General features: G+C 55.4%; 2 protein-coding genes across 9 annotated transcripts in view; both read right to left on the bottom strand.

Moving 5' to 3' along the window:
• CTSK (cathepsin K) overlaps positions 1–1,491 on the bottom strand; it is a 4,272-nt gene extending 2,781 nt beyond the window's left edge. Inside the window, 2 exon segments of the mRNA XM_017839572.1 lie at positions 105–359; positions 1,192–1,491. Of these exon segments, the coding sequence (XP_017695061.1) occupies positions 105–359; positions 1,192–1,491 (555 nt within the window).
• Positions 1,492–3,926: 2,435 nt separating this feature from the next.
• Positions 3,927–24,291, bottom strand: ARNT (aryl hydrocarbon receptor nuclear translocator). 8 transcript variants are annotated; one of them, XM_017839575.1, is made up of 23 exons: positions 24,205–24,291; positions 19,052–19,163; positions 17,890–17,934; positions 17,075–17,119; positions 15,936–15,980; positions 13,921–14,134; positions 13,301–13,514; positions 13,156–13,221; positions 12,939–13,038; positions 12,494–12,559; positions 12,278–12,363; positions 11,806–11,882; positions 11,527–11,661; positions 11,020–11,094; positions 9,874–10,025; positions 8,566–8,676; positions 8,312–8,387; positions 7,714–7,837; positions 7,341–7,440; positions 6,777–6,927; positions 6,417–6,576; positions 5,842–5,996; positions 3,927–5,117 (listed from the first exon to the last, which is right to left on the bottom strand). In XM_017839575.1, the coding sequence occupies exons 1-23, from the start codon at positions 24,227–24,229 to the stop codon at positions 5,028–5,030; spliced, it is 2,424 nt and encodes an 807-aa protein (XP_017695064.1). In that variant the 5' UTR covers positions 24,230–24,291; the 3' UTR covers positions 3,927–5,027. The 8 variants fall into 8 exon arrangements, with proteins under 8 accessions (XP_017695064.1, XP_017695065.1, XP_017695067.1 ...); XM_017839576.1 differs by having other exon boundaries at positions 5,842–5,993; XM_017839578.1 differs by having other exon boundaries at positions 6,828–6,927.
• Positions 24,292–26,281: the final 1,990 nt, after the last annotated feature.

Genomic DNA, 26,281 nt, shown 5'->3' with positions numbered 1-26,281 from the left:
ATCCTCCTGCCCCAGTGTCCCACCCTGGGGACATCCTCTGGCACCAGGGACATCCTCCTGCCCCAGTGTCCCACCCTGGGGACATCCTCCTGCCCCAGGGACACCCTCCTGCCCCAGTGTCCCACCCTGGGGACATCCTCCTGTCCCAGCTTCCCCCTCCTGCCCCAGTGTCCCACCCTGGGGGTCCCCAGCTGGCAGAGCCCCCCTCCCCAGGGTCCCTGCCCCACCTGGCCGTTGTACTGCTTGCGGTGGGTTTTCTTCCACAGCTCCCACTGCCTGTCCAGTTCTGGCTCCGGGTGCAACTGGGCCAGGGCCACAGGGACCAGCAGGGCCAGCAGCCACCACATCCTGGGGACCAGCTGAGCACTGGGAATGGGGCAGACACTGAGCCGGGGGGCTGGGGGAGGGAAGGACTCTATGCCCACCCCCATATCAGGTATGGGGGGCTGGGCCCTGTGCCGACCCTCCTTTGGGACTAGGACCCCCCTGCACACCCTGCCTTAGGGCCATGGCCCCCTGCACACCCTGACTTGGGGCTGGGATCCTCTTCCCACCCTAGTTTGGGGTGCTGGCCCCCCCCTGCCACCCTAACTGGGGACTGGGCCCCTCTTCTCACCCCGGTTGGGGTCTGGAACACCCTGCCCACCCTAATTTGGGGCTGGAACCCCTATCCAGCCTGATTTGGGGCTGGACCCCCTGCCAAGCCTAGTTGGGGTCCAGGACACCCTTCCCAGCCTGATCTGGGGGTCTGAGACCCCCCGCCCACCCCGATAAGGGGCCAGGACACCCCCGTGGCAGCGCTGGCCGGGCGCCGGCGTCACATGAGCCGGCCCAGCTGGTTCCCATTACAGCGTCCCTGTCTTTCCGGCAGCTCCGAACCGTGGAGAACCAAACTTTGGGGTGCAGGGGGAGTAGGCAGGGGGGTCCCAGCCCTCCTGCCCCTCCCTGGCTTCACCCACCGGCTCCCAGCACCCAGAGCCCTGTGGGGGAGCAGGGACAGGGACACCAGCCCGCAGCCCCCCCAGACGTGATGTTGCCTCAGTGTCCCCCTTTGTGCCTCTAAAGGTCCCACATGGGACCCTCTTCCCTCCCATTCCCACTGGGATCCGTTTCCCTGGGGAAAAAGCCTCCCACCGCCCCACTGGGTCTCCTGCCCAGCCCTGGGACCCCCTCCCTCCTCCCCCTCAGGGCTCTTACCCCAGCATGGAGCCGTCGGTGGGAGTACTGGGAGCACTGGGAGCACTGGGAGTGCCGGGCCGGGGCTGCTGCACTTTTATGCCGCTGGATGGATTGAGGAAGTTCGGAGGCAGCCGGAAAATTTGGGCAGGCGTCGGGTCTGGATGGGGAGGGGGAGGGATCGAGGGGACGGGGAGGGGGGACGGGGGGGCTGCCCCGGCTTCACGTGATGCTGCAGGGACGGGCTGAGTCAGCCCCGGCGCGGGGCTGCTGCCGCTGGGTCCTGTCCTGGGGACACCCCTGTCCCAGCGACATCCCCGTCCCAGCGACATTCTCCTGCCCCCGGGACACCCTCCTGCCCCACTGTCCCACAGCGGGGACACCTCCTGCCCCAGGACACCCTCCTGCCCCAAGGATCCTGGTCCCAGGGACATCCTCCTGCCCCAGGGGTGTCCCACCCCACCACCCTGCCCCAGGACACCCTCCTGCCCCAAGGATCCCGGTCCCAGGGATGTCCTCCTGCCCCCCCATCCCACCTTGGGGACACCTCCTGCCCTGGGGACACCTCCTCGACCCCGAGTCCTCCCCATGGCCGGGCAGGACAGGGCACTGGTGCTCCTGGGGACCCCCGACCCCCCCCCAGCACCCTGGGGTGAGGGGGCTGAGCACCCACCGCCTCCAGGAGAGGCCGGACACGGCGCATCGGGGGCATCGGGGTCATCCTGTGACAGCAGGAGCAGAGCACAGGAGCCCATCCCTGTCCCCAGGGTCCCCAACCCAGGCAGGCCCCCCCCGTGTGCCCAGTTTGGGGGTGCCAGGCTGGCCCCCGAGGGGGAAGGGGGGCCCAGACGGTGCTTTCTGCCCGGACCGTCCCCCCCCATCACGCGGCTCCTGCGGGACGGGGCGGAAGGTCCCGGTGGCACCAGTGCCCTGTGCCAGGCGTGGGGACATCGACATCATCATCGTCACCGTCACCGACACCCCCCGGCCGCGGGCACCGGGACGGACCGTCCTGGGACCGGGACAGGGCAGAGCGGAGGGGATGGGGCAGCACCAAGGGGGAAGGGGGTCAGGCTGGAGCCCCCCCGACCCCCCCCGTGTCACCCCCTGCCCAGGGGGGTCCCCGAGAGAGGGGTCACCCCCCGTGTGACCCGGCCCGGGGGGGCTGAGTCAGCCCTGGGGCTCCAGCACAGAATCATCGCCCCGAGCACGAGGCCCTGACGTGGCCGTGTGTGACTGAGGGCACCGGGGGCACCGGGGGCACCGGGGGCAGGGCAAAAAGGGGGGGAAAGGGGGGTTTGGGGGGGCAAACTGGGGGGACAAGCAGAGTTTGGGGGGCCAAACTTGGAGAGGGGACAGGGTTTGGGGGACAAACGGGGGGGACATGGGTTTGGGGGGGACAAACTGGGGGGATGGATGGGAGTTATGGGGGACCAAAGCAGGGGGGGCACAGGGGTTGTAGGAGGGTCAAATCAGGGGGATGGGGATTTAGGGGGAGAAAGGAGCAGGGGATGAGGATTTGGGGGGGGGCAAATCCAGGGGAGTCAAATGGGGGTTTGGGGGGACCAAAGCAGGGGGGGACAAACAGAGTTTGGGGAGCCAAACTTGGAGAGGGGACAGGGTTTGGGGGCCAAACTGGGGGAACAGGGGGGTTTTGGGGGCCACAGTCCTTCGAGGGGGGGACAGAGAGAGGCAGAAATGAGACAAAGCTTTGAAAAAGGGAAAAAAAAAAATCTCTTGTTGTAAAAAATCTCTGCTGCCCAGAATTCCCGGGATGAGGAACTCAGGATTGGGACACATCCCGGGGGGGGTTTGGATCCTGCCCCCCCCAAGTGATTGTTCAATAAAATCCCCCCCAGGGACAAACAATGCAGTTCCCAAAGGGGGGTGAAGGGCCAAAGTTGTGTCCCACCCCTGTCCCTGTCCCCTGTCCCCCACCCTGCAGCCCCTCCCAGTCCTCATCCTCCTTCCCAAGGGATTTGGGCTGCTCCAGCTGGTTTTCTTCTCCCAGGAGTTGGAAAAACGGGGAGGAGGGGGGTGTTTACACCCGAGTCATCCACAAAAGCTCCGGGAAATGGGAATTTTCCTCCTCCTCCTCCTCCTCTGGCAGCTCAAGGGGGAGGGCCCGGGATGTGACTGGGGAGGAGGATCTTGCTGGGAGAAAAGTCCCTGGATCACAGGACAGGGGTGGGTCACAGGATGGCTCCAAGTGGGATGTTCCCACTTTTCCATAGAGAAATTTGGAATTAAAAAAAAAAAACCCCAAACAAAACCCCAAAAAAACCCCCAAACCCAAAGCTTTCAAATCTTACTTTTCCAACAAAAGGAGAGGGAAAAGCAAAGCTTCCTGCTCCACTCACAGGAGGGATCTCTGGGCTGGTGACACAAAGGTTTCACACTTCCCTAGTGGATGTTATCCAGGAATTACAGCTCTGGAATCAGCTCCTGGGGGGGTGGAATCTCCCCCTTCCCTTCCCCAAACCAGCAGAGAGGGGACACTCACAACCACCCTGGGGGTCCCCAGAGCCCCCCTCCCAACATGCAGGGAGAAGGGAGAGACACCCACATTCCATTTAAAACAAAACCAGGCTTCCAGGAAAACTTGGGATTCTTCCCCTGCGCTGCTGTTGTGCCAAGTTTCCTTCCAAGTCCAACTCAGCAGTGAATTTTCCTGCTGGAATTGAAGCAAGAGGGAATCAAACTGTTCTTCCAGCCCCTGAGGAGAGCAGGATTGGCCACAAGTTGGTTTGTTTGGTTTTTTTTTTTTCCACGGAAAAAGCCAGAAGATTCCAAGTCAAGGTTTAAAAATTAAAAATTTTATATATATTTATATATATATATATATAAAAAAATCACTCTGTTCCCTACTTTTTCCAGCTCTCCTCTTACAGTTTGTGGTTTGGCAACAGGATCATCCCATGGCAGGAATTCTTCCTTAAGGAGACGGTGAGTGAGCAAATGTAGTGAAAACACACAGTTCCTCAGCAATTCCCTGATGAAATCCAGGGATTCTCCTACGTCCAGACGACAATAAGGAACTCCTCTCTATGGGATAAAATTCCATGGACAGTGTGGGGCAGGTTTTCTTCCCCAAAAAAACCTGTTGAAACATCAATTTGTGGCAGCACAGAAAACCCACCAGCTGGAAAATTGGTGCATCCAGAAGAAAGCTACATGGATAATATTTTTATGGCTCGTTAATTATCCCGGGATAACGGGGGGGAGGGGGGTTATGGGTCACACTGACTTCATTGCACAGTTCACAGGAGAGGGAAGATTCCAAACAAACGTGGGAATCTCCACGTGGAGCACCCTGGACTGGAGACGTGGTAACAACCCTCCAAGACCAGCCAAAATTCCTCCAAAAAGGAGGAAAACCACCGGCTCAGGACAGGGATTCTTACTCAAGCATCCTCCAGGATTGTATTGACAGGGATAACGCTTGGAAGAGCTTCTCCCAGTACTTAAAAATCTCAATAGTTTTGTGTCTGATAGAAAAAAGTCACGGCAGAGAATGAAGTAAAACCAGTCACAGCCACCTTAAGAAGCGTGGAAGGGCTGTCTGAGATCCAGCCAGGAATCCCTCCCACGGAAATCCACTTGGGAGCGGCTCCGGGAACACGGGGGCCTTCGGTCTCGTGGCACTCAGGTCCTGGAGCTTCCAGAACAATCCCACAGGGAGGAGGTGTCCAAACCACACCATCCTCCTCCTCCTCCACGGCCACCCATCCTCGGAGCTCCCCTTCCAGAGGGTGGGAAGAGTTTGGAGAGTTCTTGGAGAGAAAGACTCGGCTGTTTTCCTTTACACGTGGATATTGTGGAGCTTTATGGTGTCTCCCCTAAGGCTTGTTTTACTCGGAAAAAGAAGGGAATATGTTCAACTCTGGGAATTCTTCGTTGTTGTAGTTGGGCCCTTGGTCTCCCAGCATGGTCAGCATGTCCTGAGAGGAGGAGACAAGGACAGAGTCAGGATCTGGAATATCAGGGAATATCAGGCACCAAACCAAGCCTCGAGTGGTGCCCGGGAGGTTTGGATTGGAAATTCGGGACAATTTCTCCATGGAAAGCATGGCCAGGCATTGGAACAGGCTGCCCAGGGATGTGGTAGAGTTGCTGCCCCTGGGGCTGTCCAAAAATACGTGGCTGTGGCACCTGGGGACACAGTTTAGTGGTGGCCTTGGTACTGCTGGGGGAACAGTTGGACTTGATCTCAGGGGCTTTTCCATCCTCAACAATTCCATGATTCCATGATCATGTTGGCAATTTACTCGTGGGTTTGCTGGAGCAGGTACTGAGGACCAAGATGGTCCTTTCCCCAAGGGAACACAGGGTCTGTGTCCAGGGCAAACTTAAGGAGCAGCAAATTTAAGGGATAGTCGGCGACTCCTGGGAAAGGAATTCTCAGGAATTATCTTAATTTTATTGGATTGGGGCTTTTCTTTTGTTATTAATTAGAACCAGAAGGGTTAATCCAACTGGAATTTCACACTGATCCTGCAACAGACCAAGACACACAGCCAAGTCCTGCCCTCTCCACTTCCACCTCCATCAGGTTATCCCGAAGTTTGGGACCTCCCCAGTTGATCTGAACCAGAGGGACAAGCTCCAGGCGCCTCAGCCCCGTGGACCCCACCGGATTTGGGAGGTTAAAAAGCCCCATCTTACTGGGAAGACCTCAGGCTGGCTGGGCTGGGGCTGCTGCACGTGCTGCTCCCCGGATCCCGGGCCGTGGTGCTGCCCTTGCCACTGGGGCCACATTCCCACGGCGTCGGCGGCGCGGGGCTGGAACGGGGCCGGGGTCTGCGCTGCCTCCGTGCCTGCTGGACACACAACACAGTCAGGGCATCGCTCCTGGGCTTCTCCAGTGCTTCTGGGGCACTGGGAAGGGCACAGCTCTGGGTGGTGCCCCGGGAGGGTCACCCTACAGGAATTCCTGTCGTGGGTTTGTTGCCACGGGGCAGAACAAAGGGACGCCCAGAGGGGGTTTTGTTTCCTCCCAGTCAGCCTTGACTTGGTTCAAAATTCATCTGCTGGGACGATCCCAGATCCTCCTGAGCTGGAAGGGATCCACAAGGATCACTGAGCCCAGCTCTGTGGTTGGAGGGTGATTAAGGGCGACCAGTCAAAGGAGGGATCCAGCTCTGCTCTCCACGTTTGGGAGCTCCCCCAAAACCCCTGGAGAGCACATCCCAGCCCAGCTGTACCCACGGGGTGCCCCCAGCTCCCTCAGCCACACTCACTGAAGCCGGAGCCACGGCCGGCCAGGGCCGGGTACGGCGCCGCGGTGGGAGAGGCCGTGGATCCTGGAGCCGTCATGGAGCTGAAGGAGGACGGGGTGCCCTGGAATGTCCCCATGCTGAAGGAAGGCGGCCGAGTCTTCACCGGCTGCGACGCCACTTGCTGTGAGAGAGGAAGAACACGGGAGAGGAGGAGGAGGAGGGATGGATCTCCCCCGGCCCTCGGCTCGGCAGCGAGTCGCCGGAGTAGCCCCAGAGGAGGAAGCCCACGGACACGCGGCGCCGGGAGCGGGATGATCCCCCCCGGAGAGCGGGGTCTGAAGGCAGCGGGGACCCTGCAGCTGAGGGTTCGGGCTGTGCTACCTGGGGTGTGAACACCGGGCGTGTCCCTGCAGCCCACGTGGTCCCGCTGACCTGAGCTGGGCTGGAGTGCCGGGAAATCTGGGATAAGATCCGGCCGGCGGGGGACGGCTGCTGCTGGATGATGTTCACTGGAGGCACCATGCTGCTGCTCCTGGGAGAGGAGAGGAGTCTGAGCCCGGGGAAGAGCATTGCAGGAGGGAGAGGCACCAAACCTGTCTGTCTGAGTTACTGGGGGAGGGAAATGAGCCCAACTGTGGGGGTAACTCTGCCCCTCAGGCCGCCCTGGGAAGGGTGGAAGTGTCCCAAGAACGTGTGGATGTGGCACCTGGGACAGGGGTTAGTGCTGAACTGGGCAGTAACAGTTGGACTGGATGATCTCAGAGGGCTTTTCCAACCTAAATGATTCCATGATTCTATACTGGGACACAACTGGGAGGAGCTGCTGGGTGGAGCTGGGTGTCCTGGGCACGGCTGCCCTCACCCAGCCCAGGTCCTGGCATGCCCAGGAGGCACAGGGATGCAACAGAGGGAATGGAGGTGGGAAGTGGGAAGGTGAAGCCTCACCTGAAGTTCTCCTGGGGCCGTGCAGCAGTGAAGGTGTTTCCCTGGGAGAAGAGGGGCGGGTTGGCCGGCACGGTGCTGGCAGGGAGGGCCTTGCTCTGGTCTGCAGAGAGAGCACGAGACATTCTGGGGCTGGCAACAGGGAACCAGCTGGAAGAGATGTGTCCCCGGGAAGGAGGACTCCTTTGCTCCTTCTCCAGACACAACTCCAGATGATTTTGTTAACCCCTGTTTAATTTGATTTCCTCTCCACTTTCTAATAAACCTGCACGAAGGTTCCCTGGGGTTGGAGCATCCAGTACAGCCTGGGAAGAGGCAGGAAGGACGTGCCCGGGGCAGGCAGGAGGAGCAGTCCAGGAGAGCCCTGCTCACCCACCTGTGCTGATCCCGGTGAAGATCTCCCCGAAGCGTGGATCCCGCTCCTGGCTGAACAGGCTCTCTGCCTTCTCCAGGGGCTTGCTGTGCTCTGGGCCTGCAGCACTCACGGGCTGCACGGGGACCTGGAGCAGGGACAGGGACCTGTCACTCCTCAGCACAGCGGGAATCAGCACGGAGAGGGGCTGAGGGCCGGGCTGGGCTCGGGATTCCGGTGTTTTATTGGGATAACGTGGCCAGTCAGGGCTGGCACAGCAGGACAGGCCGCCCAGAGAAGCTGTGCATCCCTGGAAACGCTCAAGGCCAGGTTGGACAGGGCTTGGAGCAACCAGGGAGGTGTCTTTGCCCACGGCAGGAGGTGGAACTGGATGATATTTAAGGTCCCTCCCAACCCACCCCATCCCATGACTCTACAACTCCACATGACAAATATTGGGATCAAGCAGCAGATCCAGCAACACCCAAGGGCAGAAACACCCTCCCCTCAGACCCACCTGAACCTCGTGCCAGCACCTTTAAACCCCCAAAGAACAGAACAGGACAGGAACAGAGCAGGACAACGAGCAGGACAACAAACCCCTCCTCTGGGGAGGACTCACCTGGGAGTGCTCATACCCAGCCAGGCTCTCCCTTCCCGGGCCCACTTCCAGCTCTGCCTGCGGGGGCTGCTGCTGCCTAAAATAGAAAGAGCCTGTAACAGGAGAACACAGCCTGCCAGAGAGAATTCCCAAGGGATCAGCTCCGCCAGGGGTTCATCAGCCTGGAGTTCCTGGCTGCACAGAGGGGGATTTGGGGGTGGAGGGGGGTGTGACAGCAGGGCAGAAATGGGAAAAGGAGCTGAGCACCTCCTGACCTTGAGGGCAGCGGGGCTGAGCCCATGTCCAGGGGGAGGCTGACGCTCTGCCCCAGCTGGGGCCTCGGCAGCGAGTTTGCCAGGGCAGGCCGGGACTCCTGGCTCGAGTTCCTTCAAAGCAAACACAGGGAGAAAAAAAAAAGAAAAAAAAAGGTTCCAAAAAATCCCAGCTGGAAGCCAAGTTGGGTTCTGGGTGTGGCTGCCTGGGGCAAGATGTAAACCCCTGTTTGAGGGAAGGATCTTTCCACCTGGTGTCCCTGGAAGGAGGTGCCGTGCAATGGGATGCTCCAGAGGTGGGGGCTGTGCCTCCCACGCTCAGTCCCTGAGCAATTAATAACCTGCACCAGGAGCGTGGTTGGATCTGCAGCATCCCCAAAGCACGAGCAAAGGCTGTGGGAACCTCCAAACCCTTGAAGTTTAGCTCTGTCAGACGCTCAGAGACCACCAGTAGTTTCAGGTTTTAAGCCCAAAACGTGGTGCAAGCTCTTTATGCTCTTCTGTGAACCGTGAGAACCCAGTGAAATCTTTGAATCCCACCATAAATTAACAAAAATCCAGCGTTTTCTGGGTCTCTTGGAAGCTGCTGCTTCAGCAGCCCCTGACCTTGAAGATGAAGCAGCACATGCAACCTGGAGAGCTGCCCCTGAACAAAACACCCCTCAAACACAACCAGGCACAGCCACTGCTGCTCCACAGGGACTTTGGGAGGTGCATTATGGATGTGGGAATGGCTGTGTGTGGAATGAAGGAGTTCAAAGGGGTAGCTCTGACACAGGGCAGGACATGAGGCCTGCAGCAGATTCCTGGGTTTCCCTTTCCCAAGCAATCCAGCCTCCTGTTTGCCTGCTGGAGACTCCAGTGGCTGCCCCTGCCAAGGCTGCAGCTCCACATCACACACACAGGCACGAATTCTGGGGCTCTGCTGCTCTTGTGGAAGAGGCCTGGAGCTCCCTCACGGGAAGAGAGAGCAGCTCCCACCATTCCCAAAGGATATGTAACCTCCTGGACTGTCACAGCAATCCAAGAGCCACATTCTGAGGCAGATTTCACTGGCTTCAGGCACTGCTGGAGCTGAATTTTGGCAGCTTGTTAAGCCACACAACGGGACAGCCAAAGACACTTCAATTCCTGCACTTTCTAAGTCCTCCAGTGCCTGGCACAGCCCAGGAAACGGGAGCTCGAGGGACTTGGGAACTTCTCCAGGGTTGTGCAAAGCGGTGGGAAGTTTGGAGAGGGGGAGAGGCCAAGGCTCCCACGGTTATTCTGGGATAGGAGCCCCCCAGGCAGGTCGTTTTTCCATGCACATACTTGACGTTGGTGTTGGTGCAGATGATGTACTCGATCTCGTCCGAGTAGGGGTTCTGGAAGGTGAAGGAGCTGGTTCTCATCCAGAGCCATTCCCGGTTTTTGGATCGGAAGCGGAACATGACTGACAGAACCTGGCCTTTTAACTTCACCACCTGAAAAAAAACCCAGGAATTCCAGGAGTAGCACCTGACCAAGGGTGTCGAGGAGCAACCTGAGCAAGAGCCACCCCCCGAAACCCCTGCGATGGCCCTTTGCCTCAAACCTGGCACATCTCAGCCTTCCCAAACTAAATGGCACCATTCCCTCAGGACACCTTGATTCCCAAAGGATACAGGAGGGGAATCTAAAAGTCCCCTTTTTGGCTTCACTCCTCTTATGCCTTTGCACTGGTGGGATGTATGAAAAAGCCTCCAAGAAATGGAACACATGCTGTCGCCTCCGATTCCAACGGTTTGGAGCAATGGATATGAGCAGCTGGTTTTTGGAGTCATGAAAGCACAGGGGCAGCCTTACCTGCCCTGCCACCAGTCCAAGGCCCTCAGAAATAACAGGGCAAGAAAACCACCTCCATTTCGGGTTCTGCAGCACTGGGCTGGGCCCTAGAGATGAACCAGGGTTTCAGCCACAGGAGCACAGCAAGTCAAGCAGGCCCTTGGGAGCCACATCCCTGGCCCTAAAGGCAGCCTGGACCAGCAGCCAGAGCAGGGATTCAGGAGTTAAAGACATCAGATGCTTCTGGTTTGTTCTGTATTTAACTACATGACTTGATCTGTTTGCAAAGGAGAATTATCTAAGGTTTAGTTTTCCTCTCGGTTTTCCAGTTAATTTTTCGCCGTTTTGCAAGCACCGAGGCATTCCAGTCAGAATTCCAGCCTCAGTCCCAGTCTGAATTCCAGCCTCAGTCCCAGTCTGAATTCCAGCCTCAGTCCCAGTCTGAATTCCAGCCTCAGTCCCAGTCTGAATTCCAGCCTCAGTCCCAGTCTGAATTCCAGCCTCAGTCCCAGTCTGAATTCCAGCCTCAGTCCCAATCAGAATTCCAGCCTCAGTCCCAATCTGAATTCCAGCCTCAGTCCCAGTCAGAATTCCAGCCTCAGTCCCAACCTGAGTCCCACCCTGCATGCAAAGGGCAGCTCCAATGTTTTTTACCTGCTGAAAGCTGTCCCGTAAAAGCTGTTGGTCTTCTGGATGGCAGAAATCCACAATGTCTTTCCCCAAAAGTTCCTGATTTTCAAGGAATCGTGAGAGAGATCGAGTCAGTTCATCTGGCAGGCAGATTCCACAATTAATCCCGCTTTGGACAGGTAGTTCCTGCTCCTTCCCCCCCCAGATCCCCATTACACAAACCAAGCACAGGGCCTGGCGTGCTGTTTCTTGAAGAGAAGCCCGACAGCTGTTGATTAATGTTTGATCTTTAACTCAATTTAAGGCAAAAAAGGTTTTAATTGACATCTGACATAATCCAGAGCCACCCGGCCTTCCCACGATCAAAGGGCTTGGAAAAACACATGGCAAAGCAACTGGTGGAGAAGAAACACGTCTGGGTTAAGCCCTGGGTGTGGCTGAGCAGCTCTGTGTGAAAGCAGAGCTGAGATGTGGAAGGAGGAGAAAGTCTGAGGAGCAGTTTTGGGTCCCAGAGCCCCTCGGGGCGCTCACCTGGGGCTGGTAGCCAACGGTGGCCACGCACCGGTGGTCGATGAAGGTGAAGATGCCCTCGGTGTTGTGCCTGGAGATGAACTCTGTGGGCTGGCACACGTTGTTCATGTCTGTGCAGTTGGGAGAGCTGGTCACCTGGCAGGGGACACGGGCAGCGTTGGCAATGCCAGCCCCGCGCTGGGGCTCTGTGGCCACCAGGGAATGTTTTCACACGGAACAGTCTCAATCTGGGGGCTTCCAGGACAAGGAGATGCTGGAGGAGGTGAAGGGGACACTCACCTGGAGCCTGCCAATGGCCACCAGGCAGAACTTGCTGCCCTGGCCGGCGTCGGGGTCGTCGTCAGGCAGGGAAACACCTGGGAAGGGGGGGCCAAAAATTCCAGCAGGGTTAATGCAGGAAGAACTGCTCATTTCACAGGAAACAGACCTCAAGACACCTCTCCACCCCTCCTTGTAACTCAGTATCCTTCCCCACCAAGGGACTTGGAACATTAAGGTGCCTCCCCCTCCCTCTTATCACCAGAAGGGTTCAAAATCTCTAAATTTCAGACAGTTTAATATTATTTCCACCCTCTACAGACAGAGATCTCTGATGCTGCGCCCGCAAAAATCACTTCAATCTTCAAATAAAAGTGACAGATAACGTTTGCAAAACATTTCCTGGCACGTTCAGCTCCCGGAATTGGCAACTTTGGGCCTCTTCAGTGCTTTTAAAAGCAGCCCCCCCCGAACACCTGAGGTGAGTCCTCACCTGCTGGGGGCCAGGCTTTGATGTAGCCAGTGCAGTGCACCACGACGTAGTGAGGCTCTCCATCCTTTGCTGCACCTAAGCCGTTCCTTGGGAGAGAGAAACAGGTTGTGCTGCAGGTTCAAGTGGGGGGAGGTGAAGCAAAAGCAGGGGTTTTTGTATTACTTATGTATGTGTTACTTATATAAATCTATTATTTGTACTACACGTATTATTTACCTGCAGCGGTTCCTCATGAAGCTGAGACGATTCACAGCCACTGGATCCACGGAGCTGTTGCCACACCTGCACCAGGGGTAGGAAAAGGAGGGCAAAGGATTTATCTTTCGTGGGCAACACGAAAATAATCTTGGGTATCTCGAAGAAGAGGAAGGTTCATCCCCTACAAAGGGGGAAGAACGTCTGAATTTCCATCACACAAAGCCCTCATGCTGAAGAACTCAAGGGAGGTGACACGTGGGGCCAAAACTAATTATTACTTTAAACTGGATCTTGCACAACAGGGCAAAGAAACACCTCAAGAACTTGGCTGTATGGGAAGCCCAGCCATGTTCTATCATTTTACATCAAAACCAGCCAAAAAAAGCTGAAATAAAAGCGTGGAGGGGCCAGGGAGCAAGTTCAGCTGGAGGCTCAGAGATTCCCCCAGGGAATTCCTTCCCACCTCATGCGGCAGATGAAGGATCTCCTCGAGCCCATGCACATCCTCATGGACTGCTGGCCCTCCTTCTTCACAGTGCCCGTCTTCAAGTCCAGGATCCGACCTGGGAAAAGGAGGAACAAGGAGATGCTGCTGCCCTGGGAGTCCTTCCCCCAGCACAGGTGTGGCTCCAGGAATCGAACTGGGAGACTGGCAGGGCACGAGTGTCACCGTGCGGTACCTTTAGATGCATTCTCGGGGGGGGCTGCGGCCTCCTTGGTAGAAAGGCACCAGGGTTTGGTTCCTTCTACAAAGGGAAGGGTTTAATCCGAGTCCTCCCGGGCTCTGCCCGCTCCCAGCCCTGCGCTGCCCCCGGGGGGCTGTACCTGTGAGGGCGTTCTCGGAGGTGGAGAGCTGCTCCCTCAGCTTGCCCACGTCGTCCGGGTGCACCTGGTCGTACAAGGTGCTGCCGAACCACTCGGACTGCGGCTGGTTCAGGACGGGGGTCACGGAGTCGGACACGTAGACCACCCGCCCCGTCTCGCAGGACACGATGAACAGGAAGCCGTCGGCTGCCTCCAGGATCAGGTGTTTGAGCTCCTGTGGACACACGGACACCCCTCAGCTCCACGGCCAGACCCCCGCCCTGGGTTTTGCCCGTTCCCGCCCCGCCACAGTTTCACTTTCCCCTCTGACCGCTGTATTTCCCAGCATCAAGCCAAGAAGGCTTCAGGGAGGCCTCACTGTGGCCTTCCAGGACCTTAAGGGGGCGATGGTTTGTACACTGCCAGAGGGCAGGGTTAGGTGGGATTTCGGGAAGGAATTCTTCCCTGTGAGGGTGGCGAGGCCCTGGCACAGGTTACCCAGAGAAGCTCCCTCACTCCTGGAAGTGTTCAGGGCCAGGTTGGAGCAACCTGGTGCAGTGGGAGGTGTCCCCGTGGCACCGGACGGGCTCTGAGGTCCCTCCCAACCGGCCCCCTTCCACAGCTCCGTGCCCAGCCCTGACCTGGTCGGTGAGGAAGGAGGGTTTGTAGGTGCCGTCCGTGGAGGTGTTGCCGGTGCCGCGCAGGGACTTCATGTGGGACACGGCCATGCGCAGGATGGTCAGCTTGTCCGGCTTGCGGGCCAGGGCGCTGCACGTGGGCACCATGTCCGACAGCTCCGTGATGTAGGCGGTCATCTTGTTCCTCCTCCTGCGCTCGATCTCGCTGTGGTTCTCCCTGCAGGAGCCCCGGGGGGGGGGGACACAAGAGGAGGAGGAGGAGGATGAAGTCACCGTGGGAAGGCTGGCACGGGTGCCACACACGGAGGTGCACCGCCGGGTTAGCAGGAAGGCAGGCTCACATGCTGGGCGTGCACAGGGAGCGGGGACGAGGGCGAGGGGAGAGGCTACACCTGGACCTTCTGGGCTGAGGACCTTGCTCGGAGTCACAGCGGCTCCCTGGGACCAGCAGGAGCTGGTTTGGCTTCCCCCTCCACTCCACAGCGTGCAGGAAGCCAAAGGGATTCCTCCTCTGCTCTCAGCAGTGCAGGTGAGGGGGACTGAGCCCCACTGTCCATCCCAGGATGGAGGAGATCCCTGAGATCCCCTCCACCATCACCCCTCGCTCACCCAGAGCGTGGCTGCAGCTAAAACCGGGGCAACTGCTCTTCTGGGCAACCTGGGCTAGCAGGAGGTGTCCCAGACCATGGCAGGGGGTGGGACTGGAGGGGCTTTAAGGCCCCTTCCAACCCAAACCATTCCAGGATTCTGAGGAACCTCAATCAGCTGAGTCTCATCTCGTGGTGCTTTGGGGAAGACACTTCTCTGTTACACCGAGAGCCTTTCACAGAATCCCAGGAGGGAAACTCGAGAGCAGGTCACACCTGATTTCTGCACAGATCAACCCAGGCAGCCCACGGGCCAGGCAACACCAACCTCTAAAGAGACACCACGGCCATTCCTGCCCCCTCAAAGAGGTTCTTGGCACCCCTTTGGCTCACAGGGCACAGCCCCCATCAACCCCACAGACCAGAACCTGCTTCTTTTTATCCAGAACACGTCAATTAACTGGGCTCCTAAGGTGGGTTTTCCAAAACAGAGCTCAAAAGCCAGGTTTCCTGTACAGGAGGGTGATCGGGTGCAAGGAGGCACACGGTGGGAAGTGAAATGAGATGGAGGTGTTGGAAGGAACAAGGACAGGCAGGTGAATAAAGAGGATAAATACAAAAATGGAGCGTTTCTCACTACCAGGTGTGTGCAAACACTCAGTGACCTCCCCTCTCACTCCTTCATTCAGTGACCTCACCTTTAAGGTGTCCCTGCCAGGAGCGAGATGAGCTTTAAGGTCCCTTCCAACCCAAACCATTCCATGGCTCTATGAGATATCCTTCAGTAGAGGCTCCTGGGAACAATCCCTTGGCAAGCTTTGCTGCTTCCCTGTATTCCCAGGCCTCACCTCCACGGCTTGCTGATCTCCCAAGGCACACTGCAGCCACCAGAGGCTGCCTGGAGGGGCAGGTTTGGGTTCAAACACAGCCAGAGGGCAACAAACTGCCCCAAACTGGGGCATTCTCAGCACCCAGGATGGGCTTTTTAGTCCTGGGCTTTGCTTCAGAACAAGTCTGGGGTGGAACAGCCTTAAAGAGCGACAGGTCCCTGAACTAACACCCCTTTTTGTGCCTGTTCCCTGAGTCCAACAGCATTCCTGGGACACAAAACCTTTCCCAGGTGAGCCCTCGATGCAGGACAAGGGAAGCTGTGTTTAGCACAGGTGTGAAAGCCAGAGCCCAACCTGGGGCCTTTGGCAAATAGATCCTTCTGTGCATCCCCTAAAAACACTCTCCCAAGGATGAGATGTGCCTTTCCTAAATGCCTTCCCCCTCCTAATTTCAATTCCACAGCAGTTTCCAGGAGTCTGTTAAGTCCTCTGCAGCAGATGAGGGAAGAAGGGGGGGGAAAAAAAAAGAGAAGGGATGCCTAGAGAGACATTAAGGAAAGGAAACTCTGCTTGTCCATGCTGGAAATCTCCGGTCTCCTACCTGGCAAGTCTCTCCTTATCCGCTGAACTCTGCTCATCATCAGACCTAAAAATAAAATCAGCCAGCTAAGCTAAAAATGGAAAAAAAGTTGAAAGAAATGGAAAAATAAAAATGGAAAGATGGACTAGGAAACCCAGCCTAGGGACAGGTCTGTTTTGCAGAGGAGCAGTTCCATAAAATAAAACAGTCATTAGTTTGCAATACTCCACATTTAATTGGTGCCTGATGTGTGTTGGAGTTTTAAGACATTTACTGAATTCTAATTTGCTCACCAGTTTCTAATATTAGAAATATTCTACTCTCTCTAACGTATTTCTAACTTGCTTGACTTCAGAATGACTCAAACCACTTAAAAAGCTGGAGAATCCCAGCTTGGAATTCCCTGGAGCCCTTTGCAGGGAACAGCAGGGCAGAGACCCCCAATTTAGGCACTGCTGGGGCACCTCCAGTCCTGGGGGCAGCTCAGGGCAAGACAGACACTGAGGGGCTGGAGCGTGTCCAGAGAAGGGAACAGAGCTGGGGAAGGGGCTGGAGCACCAGGAGAAGGGGCTGGAGAACTCCTGAGGGAGCTCAGCCTGGAGAAAAGGAGGCTCAGGAGGGACCTTCTCACTCTGCAAGTCCCTGGGAGCAGGCTGGAGATGGAGGTGGTTCGGGATCTTCTCCCAGATAACAACAGGACGAGAGGAAACGGCCTCAAGTTGTGCCAGGGGAGGTGTAGGTTGGATATCAGAGCTACTGTCAGACACCAGAAAGGCATCAGGAGCCAAAACATTCCCTACAATCTCCAGGGAAACTCCCAATTTGTAAAGCTTCTGCCCAATTGCCCATAAAACACACAACCCCAGGAAACCCTGTTCGAGGACAACTTGTAACTAAGCAGGAAACTTGTATCTCTGCAAGTTCCCTGAGCAGGAGAAAAGAGGGAGAGTCCGAGGCCAGAGCTGAAAGGAGCGGTGCAAAAGAGCAATGTCACTTCATCACACTCCATGAACTGTCCAGAAGCACCAAGGAAAACGTGTGGATCCTCTGGAGCACCCTCAGAGGGAGATGATCCAACGGCCAGTGAGAAAGGTGCTGCAAGGTCTCTCCTGAATCAAGGGGTTTTGGCACAAAAGGCTTCCAAACCAGCAAGTCCTTACCTGGCAAATCTCTCTTTATCGTTTGGCATCGGGTCATCGTCACATCTAGGAGAAGGGGAGAGGGCAAAGTGTTTACAATTCCTTCTTTCTCAAAAAAACCCATGAAGAAATCAAGGTTTAATAAATCAAACAAAAAGGGCCTGGTGTTAAAAACTTGGCTGTGAGTGGACAATGTTCAGTTGTCTCCCCCAAACCCCGTGGCTGAGCTCTGGGCATCCCCTCCACGGGGTTTTCCACCCCACATTCCTATCAGGGATGGGGGGGATCACACTCAGTCCAATCCCATAAAAAGGAATATATTAAACTGCACTGGCAGGATAAAGGTCACCCAGATCAAGACCTTCACCCCAGGGGTTTCCATAGGTAAATCCTACATTCATCCTGGAGCCATCCCACAGCCCTCCTTAAAGCACTGGAACACGTGGAGTTCCAGTCTCATTATTCAATCCTAAACCACTTAATGAGGCTACAAATAAACGACACAAGACATTCCAGCTCTTCTGTGTTCCATATGGATCACGAGGAGATCCTTGCAGCCCCGCCAGCTCCCTGGGAATAAGGATGCCTCTGGAACTGAAGCATCCTTACAACAGATGAGGGCGAATTAACACGTGTCTGAGGCAGCAACAAAAGCTGCAGAGATGGGGGATTTCTGCTGACTGGGAGAAAGGGAAGAGTTGAAGGAAGTGGAGCCACTTCCCGCTGCTTCCAGAGAGGAAAAGCCACGGGAGCAGCAAGATCCTGCTCCAGGGAAAACACACAGACACCCCCAAGACCATAGGACAGAAACTTGTGGATGCCACGTTCTCCCTCACCTGAGGAATTTACTGTTCCCTTCTCCATCATCATCAAAGTCCAGCCTGAAAAACAAAAGGAAGAACATTATTAACCCAGTGGTGTCTCCTTTAAGTTGCTTCTCTGTCTGTCCTTATGGATGCAGATGATTCCTGAAAGGAAGAATTAAGTACTCCCAAAATAATTAAGTGATTCTAATGTGAAACAACCCACAAAGTCTGGAAAGGGGCTTCCTTCGGGTGTCTATCAGAAATAGAGCAAGGAAAACCAGTTCCAAAGGAAGAGAAGTCGCTTGGAGCACCCACTGCATCCCAGCCTCCTGTTCCAAAAGCTCTGGATCTCCTGGGAGCCAGCCAGGCCACTCAGAGTGTTCCCAGCTCAAAAGCCTGCATTGGGTGCACTTAAAATAAAAAAAAAAAAGAGAAGAGGGTAAAACTTTCCCGGAGTTAAAGTTCAGTTGGTGCCTGTTTGCTCACACGGGGCCAAACCCCCAGTTCTGACAAGCAGGAAGGACTTCCCACCTTTCCTTCTGGGATGGAAAACCGGGAATGCAGGGGAGCAGGGAGGGTGGGAGGAGCTGCAGGGGACTGGGAGCACCAGCAAATGGGGCTGAAGGAAAGAGTTTGAGTGACTGGGAAGGGCCAGGAACAGATTTTAGTTTGCTTAAAAATTACGAGGCCATTTCTTGTGCCAGGAATCTGGGAACAGCCACTCCAGCCCCTTTGAATCTGCAAAGGCATTTTCAGCAAACAAAAAGCCTCCCACAAGCACATTGTGGCTTCCCCACACCCCTCCCAGGGACGGCACAGCTGCAAAGGTTGGAGTAAGGCCCCAAAATCCAGATTCCCTGTTCCTCCACATCCTGCAGCAGCTGCTGCTGCTGCTTCAGCGACTCCTGCTTCGCTCTCAATCCCTGGTGTGAGTTTGCTCCTCCTCCAAGGTGCAACTCAACTTTCAATGCCTGTTTGAGATGGAATTTAACCTCCTCTTTAAGGGGTGTATCTGGCCCAAAGATATCACCACGAAGGAAAGGGCTGGATAAATCCCACCCTTGGAGGAGCCAGGAGACTTCTCAGGACCAGCCACATTTCCCCCTCCCAGGGCTGGCGGCTCTTCCCAGCCAAAAGCTTCTTCAAAAAGCCCCTTTTCCCCCCAAAAGCACCCCCCTGAGCACACACTCACCCAGGTCTCCTCTTGCTGCCCCTCTGAGCCACGGCCCCTCCGGGCTGGGCTCCCGATCCGGGGGTCCCGGAGCCGACGGCTGCGCCCAGCGAGGAAACGTCCGATGCCATTTCTGAACAGGAGGGGGGAAAACAAACAGGAAAATCAACCAGGATTTTTGTCCAAGCCCCTCTGGCTCAGGGGAACGCCCTCCCCACTAGAAGCAGTGGTGTGTCAGCATGTGCAGGGGCTGATTTGGGGCGATGGGTGCCTGTGTCCTTTCGTGGGCGGCTCCGAGGGGCCGCTCCGGGCGCGGAGCACACGCTGCTGCTTCCCTGGGCTGGAACGCCGAGGCTGCCAAGCTAAAAGATGTGGAATCTTTTCTGGAGAGAGGAGGAGCCTGGTGGGAGCCCCTTCTCATCCCTGACTGCACGAGCACGGAGCAGGGGAGGAGCTGAGCTGCGAGTTTCCCTCACGACACCAACCTACAGAGGGTTTATTTTCCGATCCCAGACAAAGAATTACCCAAAACGCTCCAAAAGTGCCTCAAACCCGCCCTGGTTCAGCTGATCCCTTCTGGTCTGCACCAGTACAGACCAGTGGGCACCAGTGGCACCATCACCCGCTTGCCTGTGCTCTTCCACAGCTGCTGGGAGCACCCTGGATTGGTGGGAGGTGTCCCAGCCGTGGTCCAGGGGATCTCTAAGGTCCCTTCCACCCCAAACCAGTCTGAGGTTCCATGATTTCATTTTCCTCTTTTTCCCTGACCCTGATTGTTCAGGATCAGTTCGGGCTCTGGAGCCGTTTCTCAGCCTGGTTTATGCTGAAACCACATCACAAGAGCTGCAACCCATGTCCCCCTGCACTAAATCAGATTATTCTGCACCACAGAAGGAGTTTTTAAATCCACTATAAACCACTTTCCCCCGTTTCTGAAATAAGTCAGCTCTATGTTCATTTTAATGGTCATGAATCTGCTGCTGAACTGCCCCAAAACGGTCACTCCAGCCCGAAAATCTCCACCACAACCTTTCAAGCGGAGCCTGAAGCAAAACCACTTGTGCTTTACCCAAGCAGAGAGGCCCCAAACCCACCCCAACGCCCCCAAAAACCCCAGTGCTGGGCTCCCAAACCACGGCGAGCGGCACCGGGAGCGGCTCGGGCAGGGAACGGCCCCAGCTGGGGGGACAAACTGAACACCTGAGTTTAAAGAACTCAGGAAAACACTGGGGGTTAAGCTGAATTTCCCAGGCTTTTCCTCCAGCTCCCAGAGCCAGATTTGAGCCCAACACGGGTTTAATTTCGCTTCCAGAGCGGGATGATTTGCAGCTGGAAGTGGAGCAGTACAAGTGTGGCTGGGCCTCGCAGCAAACACGCTCCCAAATTCCTGCTGTTTCTTCCCAAATCAGCTGGGTTTTACCCCATTCCCATTCCCAGCCCCTCTGCCTGCCCCGTTTGTTTCCCTCCAAGCAGCTGGTTTGATGAGGGAGTTTTTTCCCTGCCAATCCATAGGATTTCCCAGGGGTGGCTACGGTATGGGATAAGCATCCAGTTCAACACTTGGCAGCTGGAGGAGCCAACAACAACAATCCCAAGGAACAGCAGGAGCCAGCACACCCCATCCAACACCAACTCCAGCAATGGAACACCAGGATCTGCTGGAATTCCTAAAAACAACAGGAGAACAAAGAACCAGGGGTGAAAGCCCTTCCCTGTCTCCTCTGCGCTCGATTTTGGGCTGCTTGGACACCCCTGTGGCCCATCCCCTATTCCCAAGTGAAGTGCCAAGGTGATATCCCAGGATTTTGTTTAACCAAACAGAGTTTCAAGTGGGAATAAAGCAGGTCAGGAGGGTTCTTCTCCTCAGTCCTGTTTAACACAAATGGAGCTCCTGGAGCAGGGCGGAAAATCCCTTCATGGAGGGGAAGGAATTTCCGCCCTGGGCAGGGGAAGGAAGTGACACCGGGTTGTTCCTCTGATCCCAACTCCCAAGGAATTGCTGTTTGCTTTTAGAGCCTTTGGCACTTCCAAGGAGTGGAGCCAGTGCCTGGATCAGCACCCCAGAGGAACCCCCTTCACCTGGGGCTTCAGCTTCCCACTGGGAGACATTCCCCTCTCCGGCACAAGGGGAAAACTGGGAAAGACCCTGAGATTTGGCAGCAGGAACTGCCCCTGTTTTGCCACCAGTGTGGCTCCATCCCCCCAAAACCAGGGAGAACACGGGCAGGGAGATGGCACGGGAAGAGCTCTGGCTTTTTCACCCTTTGGAATGCCCGGGATAGGCACAGAAACACCGACATTCCTCCCAAAGCCTTGTTTTCTCCCCAGTCCCAACACCAGCTCTGTGCCGGTGAGCTCAGTGGGAATTCCTGGAGCAGCTGGTGGAGCTTCTCACTCCTCACAACTCCCTGGAAGAGGGGGGAGACAGGTGGGGGTCGGGATCTTCTCCCAGGGGAACAACAGGGTGAGAGGAAACGGGGCCTCGAGTTGTACCTGGGGAGGGTCAGGTTGGAAATCAGGGAAAGTTCCTTCCTGGAAAGGGTGGTCAGGCACTGGAATGGAAAAGGTGGAGCCACCACTCCTGGAGGTGTCCAAAAGGACACCTTCCTTGGGAACAAGCAGTGCTGAGAGTCCCAGGAAGCCCCAGGTGGGTTTTTTCCAACGTCCTCGTGGGGTGTCTGTCCCAGCCCTTCCCAGAACCAAGCCCTGTTTCCCTTCCCCACGTTTTAAATCTAATTAAGGCCAGAAGGGAAAGGTTTGTAAATCCCAAACCCCCCCCTCAATGTCGCTCCAGGCTCCTGGCCCAGCTCTCCTGGGAAAGGCTCTGCTGCAACCACTGGAATCTCCACAGGGGGAAAAAAACCCTCCAAAATGAATTTACAGCAAATCCTCCCAGCTGGGATTTACCAGAGGGGCTGCAGCAGCTTGGAAATGCATTTTTATTGTACAAAACACACCAAAACTGGGGCCTTTTGCTGCAGAGGCCTGGGGGGGGAACACACACACAACATGATTTGCTTTAAATTCAACCATTTGTGAACTCCCCAAAGAGTCAGGAGCAGGTCTGGGAGCAGATAAAGCACATTAAAACTACTCTGCATTTCACTCGCAACTACAAGGCTCTGATATTTCTGCTTTTAGGGCTTTTTGCTTACAAAACATCTCCATTTCTGTGCCTGGGGTACGTTAAACGGGTTTTTTTAAGGAAGTAGGAGGTTTTTTGGGTTGTTTGAGCTTCCCAGGCGAGGCCAGCTCAGCACTTTCATCCCCAGGGGAACCTCCCCCGAGAAGAAACACAGAAATTAGGTAAAAAACCTGGAAAAGAACGTTTCTTCCATTGCTGAGTGGCTGAAATCGAGCTTCTGGAAAACCAAATGTTCCTGTGTTCACCCAGCCAGCACTAAACACCTCCTAATAATGCAAATTAATATTAAAACCTGTCAAATAAAGCAACTAAGGCAAGTAGTTGGATTTTTCATGCCTTCCCCTGCCAGTGGAGGCTCTTTGCTGTTCACTCCCAACCAGGAGATTTAAACACCAAAAAACTTGATCAAATTGACAAAACCAAAAGCTTTCAAACCCCTCCACTCTTTACGACTCAAGTGTCCTTTAGTTCAAAAACACAGTTAAATTGCCTTTTCCGACAACTTTGAGCACATAAATAAGTCCCAAGTTATTTTTCCAGTAACTTTTTGAGCACCCAAATAACTTCCAACTTCTTTCTGTGGTTCCTTTTCCCATCTTTCACCACAGCCCAGCTGGGCTGGGGAGACATTCCGGGCATTTTGGGGCATTATCCAGCATTCACTGGAGCCCTGAAGTCTGGTTTTTAACATCATGGGAAAGAAGACCCAGATTATTTGTGAGAATCCTCCTTCAGAGTTTATTTTCCTAATAATCCCCATGTTTAGTGTGTAAAAATGTTGAGCAAACTCTGGTCGCTCTGCCCAGGGTTATAAATATTAAACGCAGATGTTGAAAGTTCTTTCTGTTTTCCTTGAGAATTTGTTTAAAACCTTCTTATTACGCAACAAATCACGAAACCCTGAAAGCACCACTTCCACAAATGCCTGGAAACACAGTTTGAAGCCACAAGTCTCTTCCTCCCTCCCTGGATTCTCAGAATCCTCACACACGAGTGACCCAACGTTTAAAGCCACAAAAACTTCTCATAATGTTAAAATAAAACCCCATAATCGTTCAGCAGGGTCATGGAACGCTCCTGGACAAACATGAGTGTGTCCCGTGAGCCACAAAGCACTAAGACAGAAGATCAAAAACCCCAGAAAACACAAATAAACTCGAATTTTGATCTTGGCCACCACGTTGTAAATCCAGTACAACTTCACAGATGCTGTACCATCCTGGATGCAAACTCATTTCAGAACGATTTAGCCAAAAAGGTGATAAAATCACACACTCTGGGCTTTATTTGGCAAAAATCAGAGATGAGCAGCTTCCTGCACGCAGGGAGTTATGGGGATGAACCCGAGGATTGATCTGGGGATCAGCCTCAAATCCGGGGATCCCAAATCCAGGGACCTCCAGCTCCGGGGACCCCAAATCCAAGGAGCTTCAGTGGCCCCAAATCCCTCAGCCCTCCCAAAGCTGCCTCGGGCCCTTGTCTGGGCCCCCCACGGCCCCCTCAGGGTCCCCCAGCCCTCCAGGACCCCCCGAGGGTCCTTCTTAGGATCCCCTCAGGACTCCCCCCCCCGTTCCCAGCCCCTCAGGATCCCCCTCAGGGCTCCAGGGCCTTCTCAGACCGCCTGAGACCCCCACGCACCCCCTCAGCTGCCCCTGGCAGCCCCCTCTCACCCCTCAGACCCCCCCGAGACCCCCGTGCACCCCTGGAGACCCCCTGAGACCCCCTGAGACCCCCCCGCCCCTCAGATCCCTCCTCACCTTCCTCTCACCACTCAGACCCCCCCGCACTTCCTCAGCTGCCCCTCGCCCCCCAGAGCCCTCCTCACCTCCCTCTCACCCTTCAGACCTCCTGAAAGCGCCACGCAACCCTTGAGACCCCCACGCAACCCCTCAGCTTCCCCTCGCCCCTCAGACCTCCATGGCCCCCCCTCAGCCCCCCACGCACCCCCTCAGCCCCCCCTCATCTCCCCTTCGCCCCTCAGCCACCCCCGGCCGCTCACGGCCCCCGCGGTCCCCCCGGCCGTGCTCACCGGCGCCGGCGGCGGTGGCGGCCATGGCGGGGGTCGCGGACCGCCCCCTCCTCGCTCCGCTCCGCCGAACCAAGATGGCGGCGCAGGAAAACCTCCGCCGGCCGCGCAGCCCCACCGCCCCGGGGGCGGGGCCAGTGCCGCGCGGCGCTCCTATTGGTCCAGCCAAGGGGTGGGGGGCGGTGCAAAGGAGGGACGCGGCGCTGCTATTGGTCTGAAGGTCAGGCTGGGTACGGGGCGAACGCGACGGCGCGGGCAGAGGGGCGGGGCGAGGGAGACAAGATCCCGCCCCTTTGGGGCGGGGTTTATGGAGGGCGGGTCCTTTGGGGCGTGGTCACTGTGAAGGGCGGGGTTTATTTCGGTGACGTCACGGGACGGGGACTGGGATTGGGACTGGAATTAGGGTTGGGACTGGGATTGGGATGGGGAATGGGGTTGGGAGTGGGGTGGGAATTAGTGTTTAGACTGGGATTAGGGTGTGGTGGGAACTGGAGCTAGGGTTTGGTTTGGGATGGGGATTAAGGTTGGAATTGAGACTGGAGTTTAGGGTTTAGATTGGAATTAGGTTGGGGTGGGAATTGGGACTGGGATTGGGGTGGGGCAGGGAGTGAGGATTCAGACGACATGGAGTTTCGATTGGAACTGGGACGGGGACTGGACCAGGATTTTGGGTCAGGACTGGGATTTGGGGGGCATCAACAGGACCCCAAAACTCATCCTTTGCTGAAAAACCTCTGGAAAGCCCCCCCGCCCAACCCGGGGACGCTCACGGGGCAACAAAATGTCACCGTCTTCCCAAAGTGACCATTTTTCCTCTTGGAGGGGGAAAATAGAGAAACTCAAGGGACATTTTCGGGTAATTTGGGTGTTTTGGGTCTTGTCACGAGACTGTTTTGCAAGAACCAAACAGGCAGCTCAGTTCAATGCATTTTCCAAGAGTTTTTCCCGGTTTATTCCAAAGTAAGACAAGAGCCAGCTCAAAATCCTCTCCCAGGCTGGGAAGACCTGGTTCTTGCTGTATTTTGGGATAAATCCTCCTCAGCACTTCCCAAGCCACCCCATGCCCCAAGGAAGACCTGAAATGGCCCCTGGAGCCTTGTCCTGATGGGAGAAGTGGGTGGGGGGTGGGAATTCAATCCTCTGGTTGCGTCTCCCGGGGGACTGGGAGCGTCTGAAAGGTGATGCCGGTGTATTCCTGCAGAATTCATGAGGCTCTGGAGCCATCCCGGAGCCGGAGGGGCCGGGACAGGGACCCTGGGGAGGTAAGGACGGAGCTGTTCCGTGGGATGGGGGTCGGATCCAGGGGCTTCCCCCTCCCTGAGACCCCCTGGAAAGAGGTTGGGGCCAGGAGGGCTCAGGATCTGCTCCCAGGGATCAACAGGATGAGAGGAAATGCTCTCTAGCTGCTCCAGGCGAGGTTTAGGTTGGATATTTGGGAAAATTCCTCTGTGAAAAAGGTGGGATTTTCCAGCAGTGCTGGGCTGGATGATTGGAGGGGTCTTTTCCCACCTTAGCAATTCCACAGTCCCATAATTTAGGCCCGTGGATTTGTTTGCCATCCTTGGTGCACCCAGGGCTGCTCCTGGCACACGTTTTGGCTTCACAAACACGTCAATAAATGAAATAAATATCTGTGTTTATTGAAATAAACATATGTATTTAAATAAAAACAAATGTTTACGATCAATATTTTAATTATCGGCTTACTGTAAAATTAAATTATAATACCAAATAATGGTATATTTGGTATATTTGGTATATAATACCAAATTATAATACCAAATAATAATATATAATAATATATGTAATACCTTAGAATACATGATTGCATTCTATTATCTATAAAGCATTAAAATATGTGTATTAAAACACATTATGTATAATAATATATAGAAAATATTGATTTATAATATAGCAATAATATAAATACTAGATAATATTGAATATTATAAAATTAAATTATTGTATCAACACCAGTTTTAATAAATATTTAAGTAGCTAGCCATATTTATTTATCCAGACTCCTGGGACGCACCTGAGGGTCCCTGGGACACACCTGGGGGTCCCTTCCAGCCAGGAC

Source organism: Lepidothrix coronata, unplaced genomic scaffold (assembly GCF_001604755.1).
Source record: "Lepidothrix coronata isolate B3197 unplaced genomic scaffold, Lepidothrix_coronata-1.0 Scaffold439, whole genome shotgun sequence".
Lineage (NCBI taxonomy): Eukaryota > Metazoa > Chordata > Aves > Passeriformes > Pipridae > Lepidothrix > Lepidothrix coronata.
The sequence above is the reverse complement of the archived record's forward strand: the minus strand, read 5'-3'. Positions and strand labels throughout refer to the sequence as shown.

Excerpts from the sequence above, each read along its gene's own strand:
- ARNT (XM_017839575.1), bottom strand. The coding sequence starts at position 24,229 with ATGGCCGCCACCGCCGCCGGCGCCG. Across the intron at positions 17,120-17,889 it reads GGGAACAGTAAATTCCTCAG|ATGTGACGATGACCCGATGC; the intron begins GTGAGGGAGAAC and ends CCCTTCTCCTAG. Across the intron at positions 5,118-5,841 it reads GCCAGCCTGAGGTCTTCCCA|GACATGCTGACCATGCTGGG; the intron begins GTAAGATGGGGC and ends TCCTCCTCTCAG.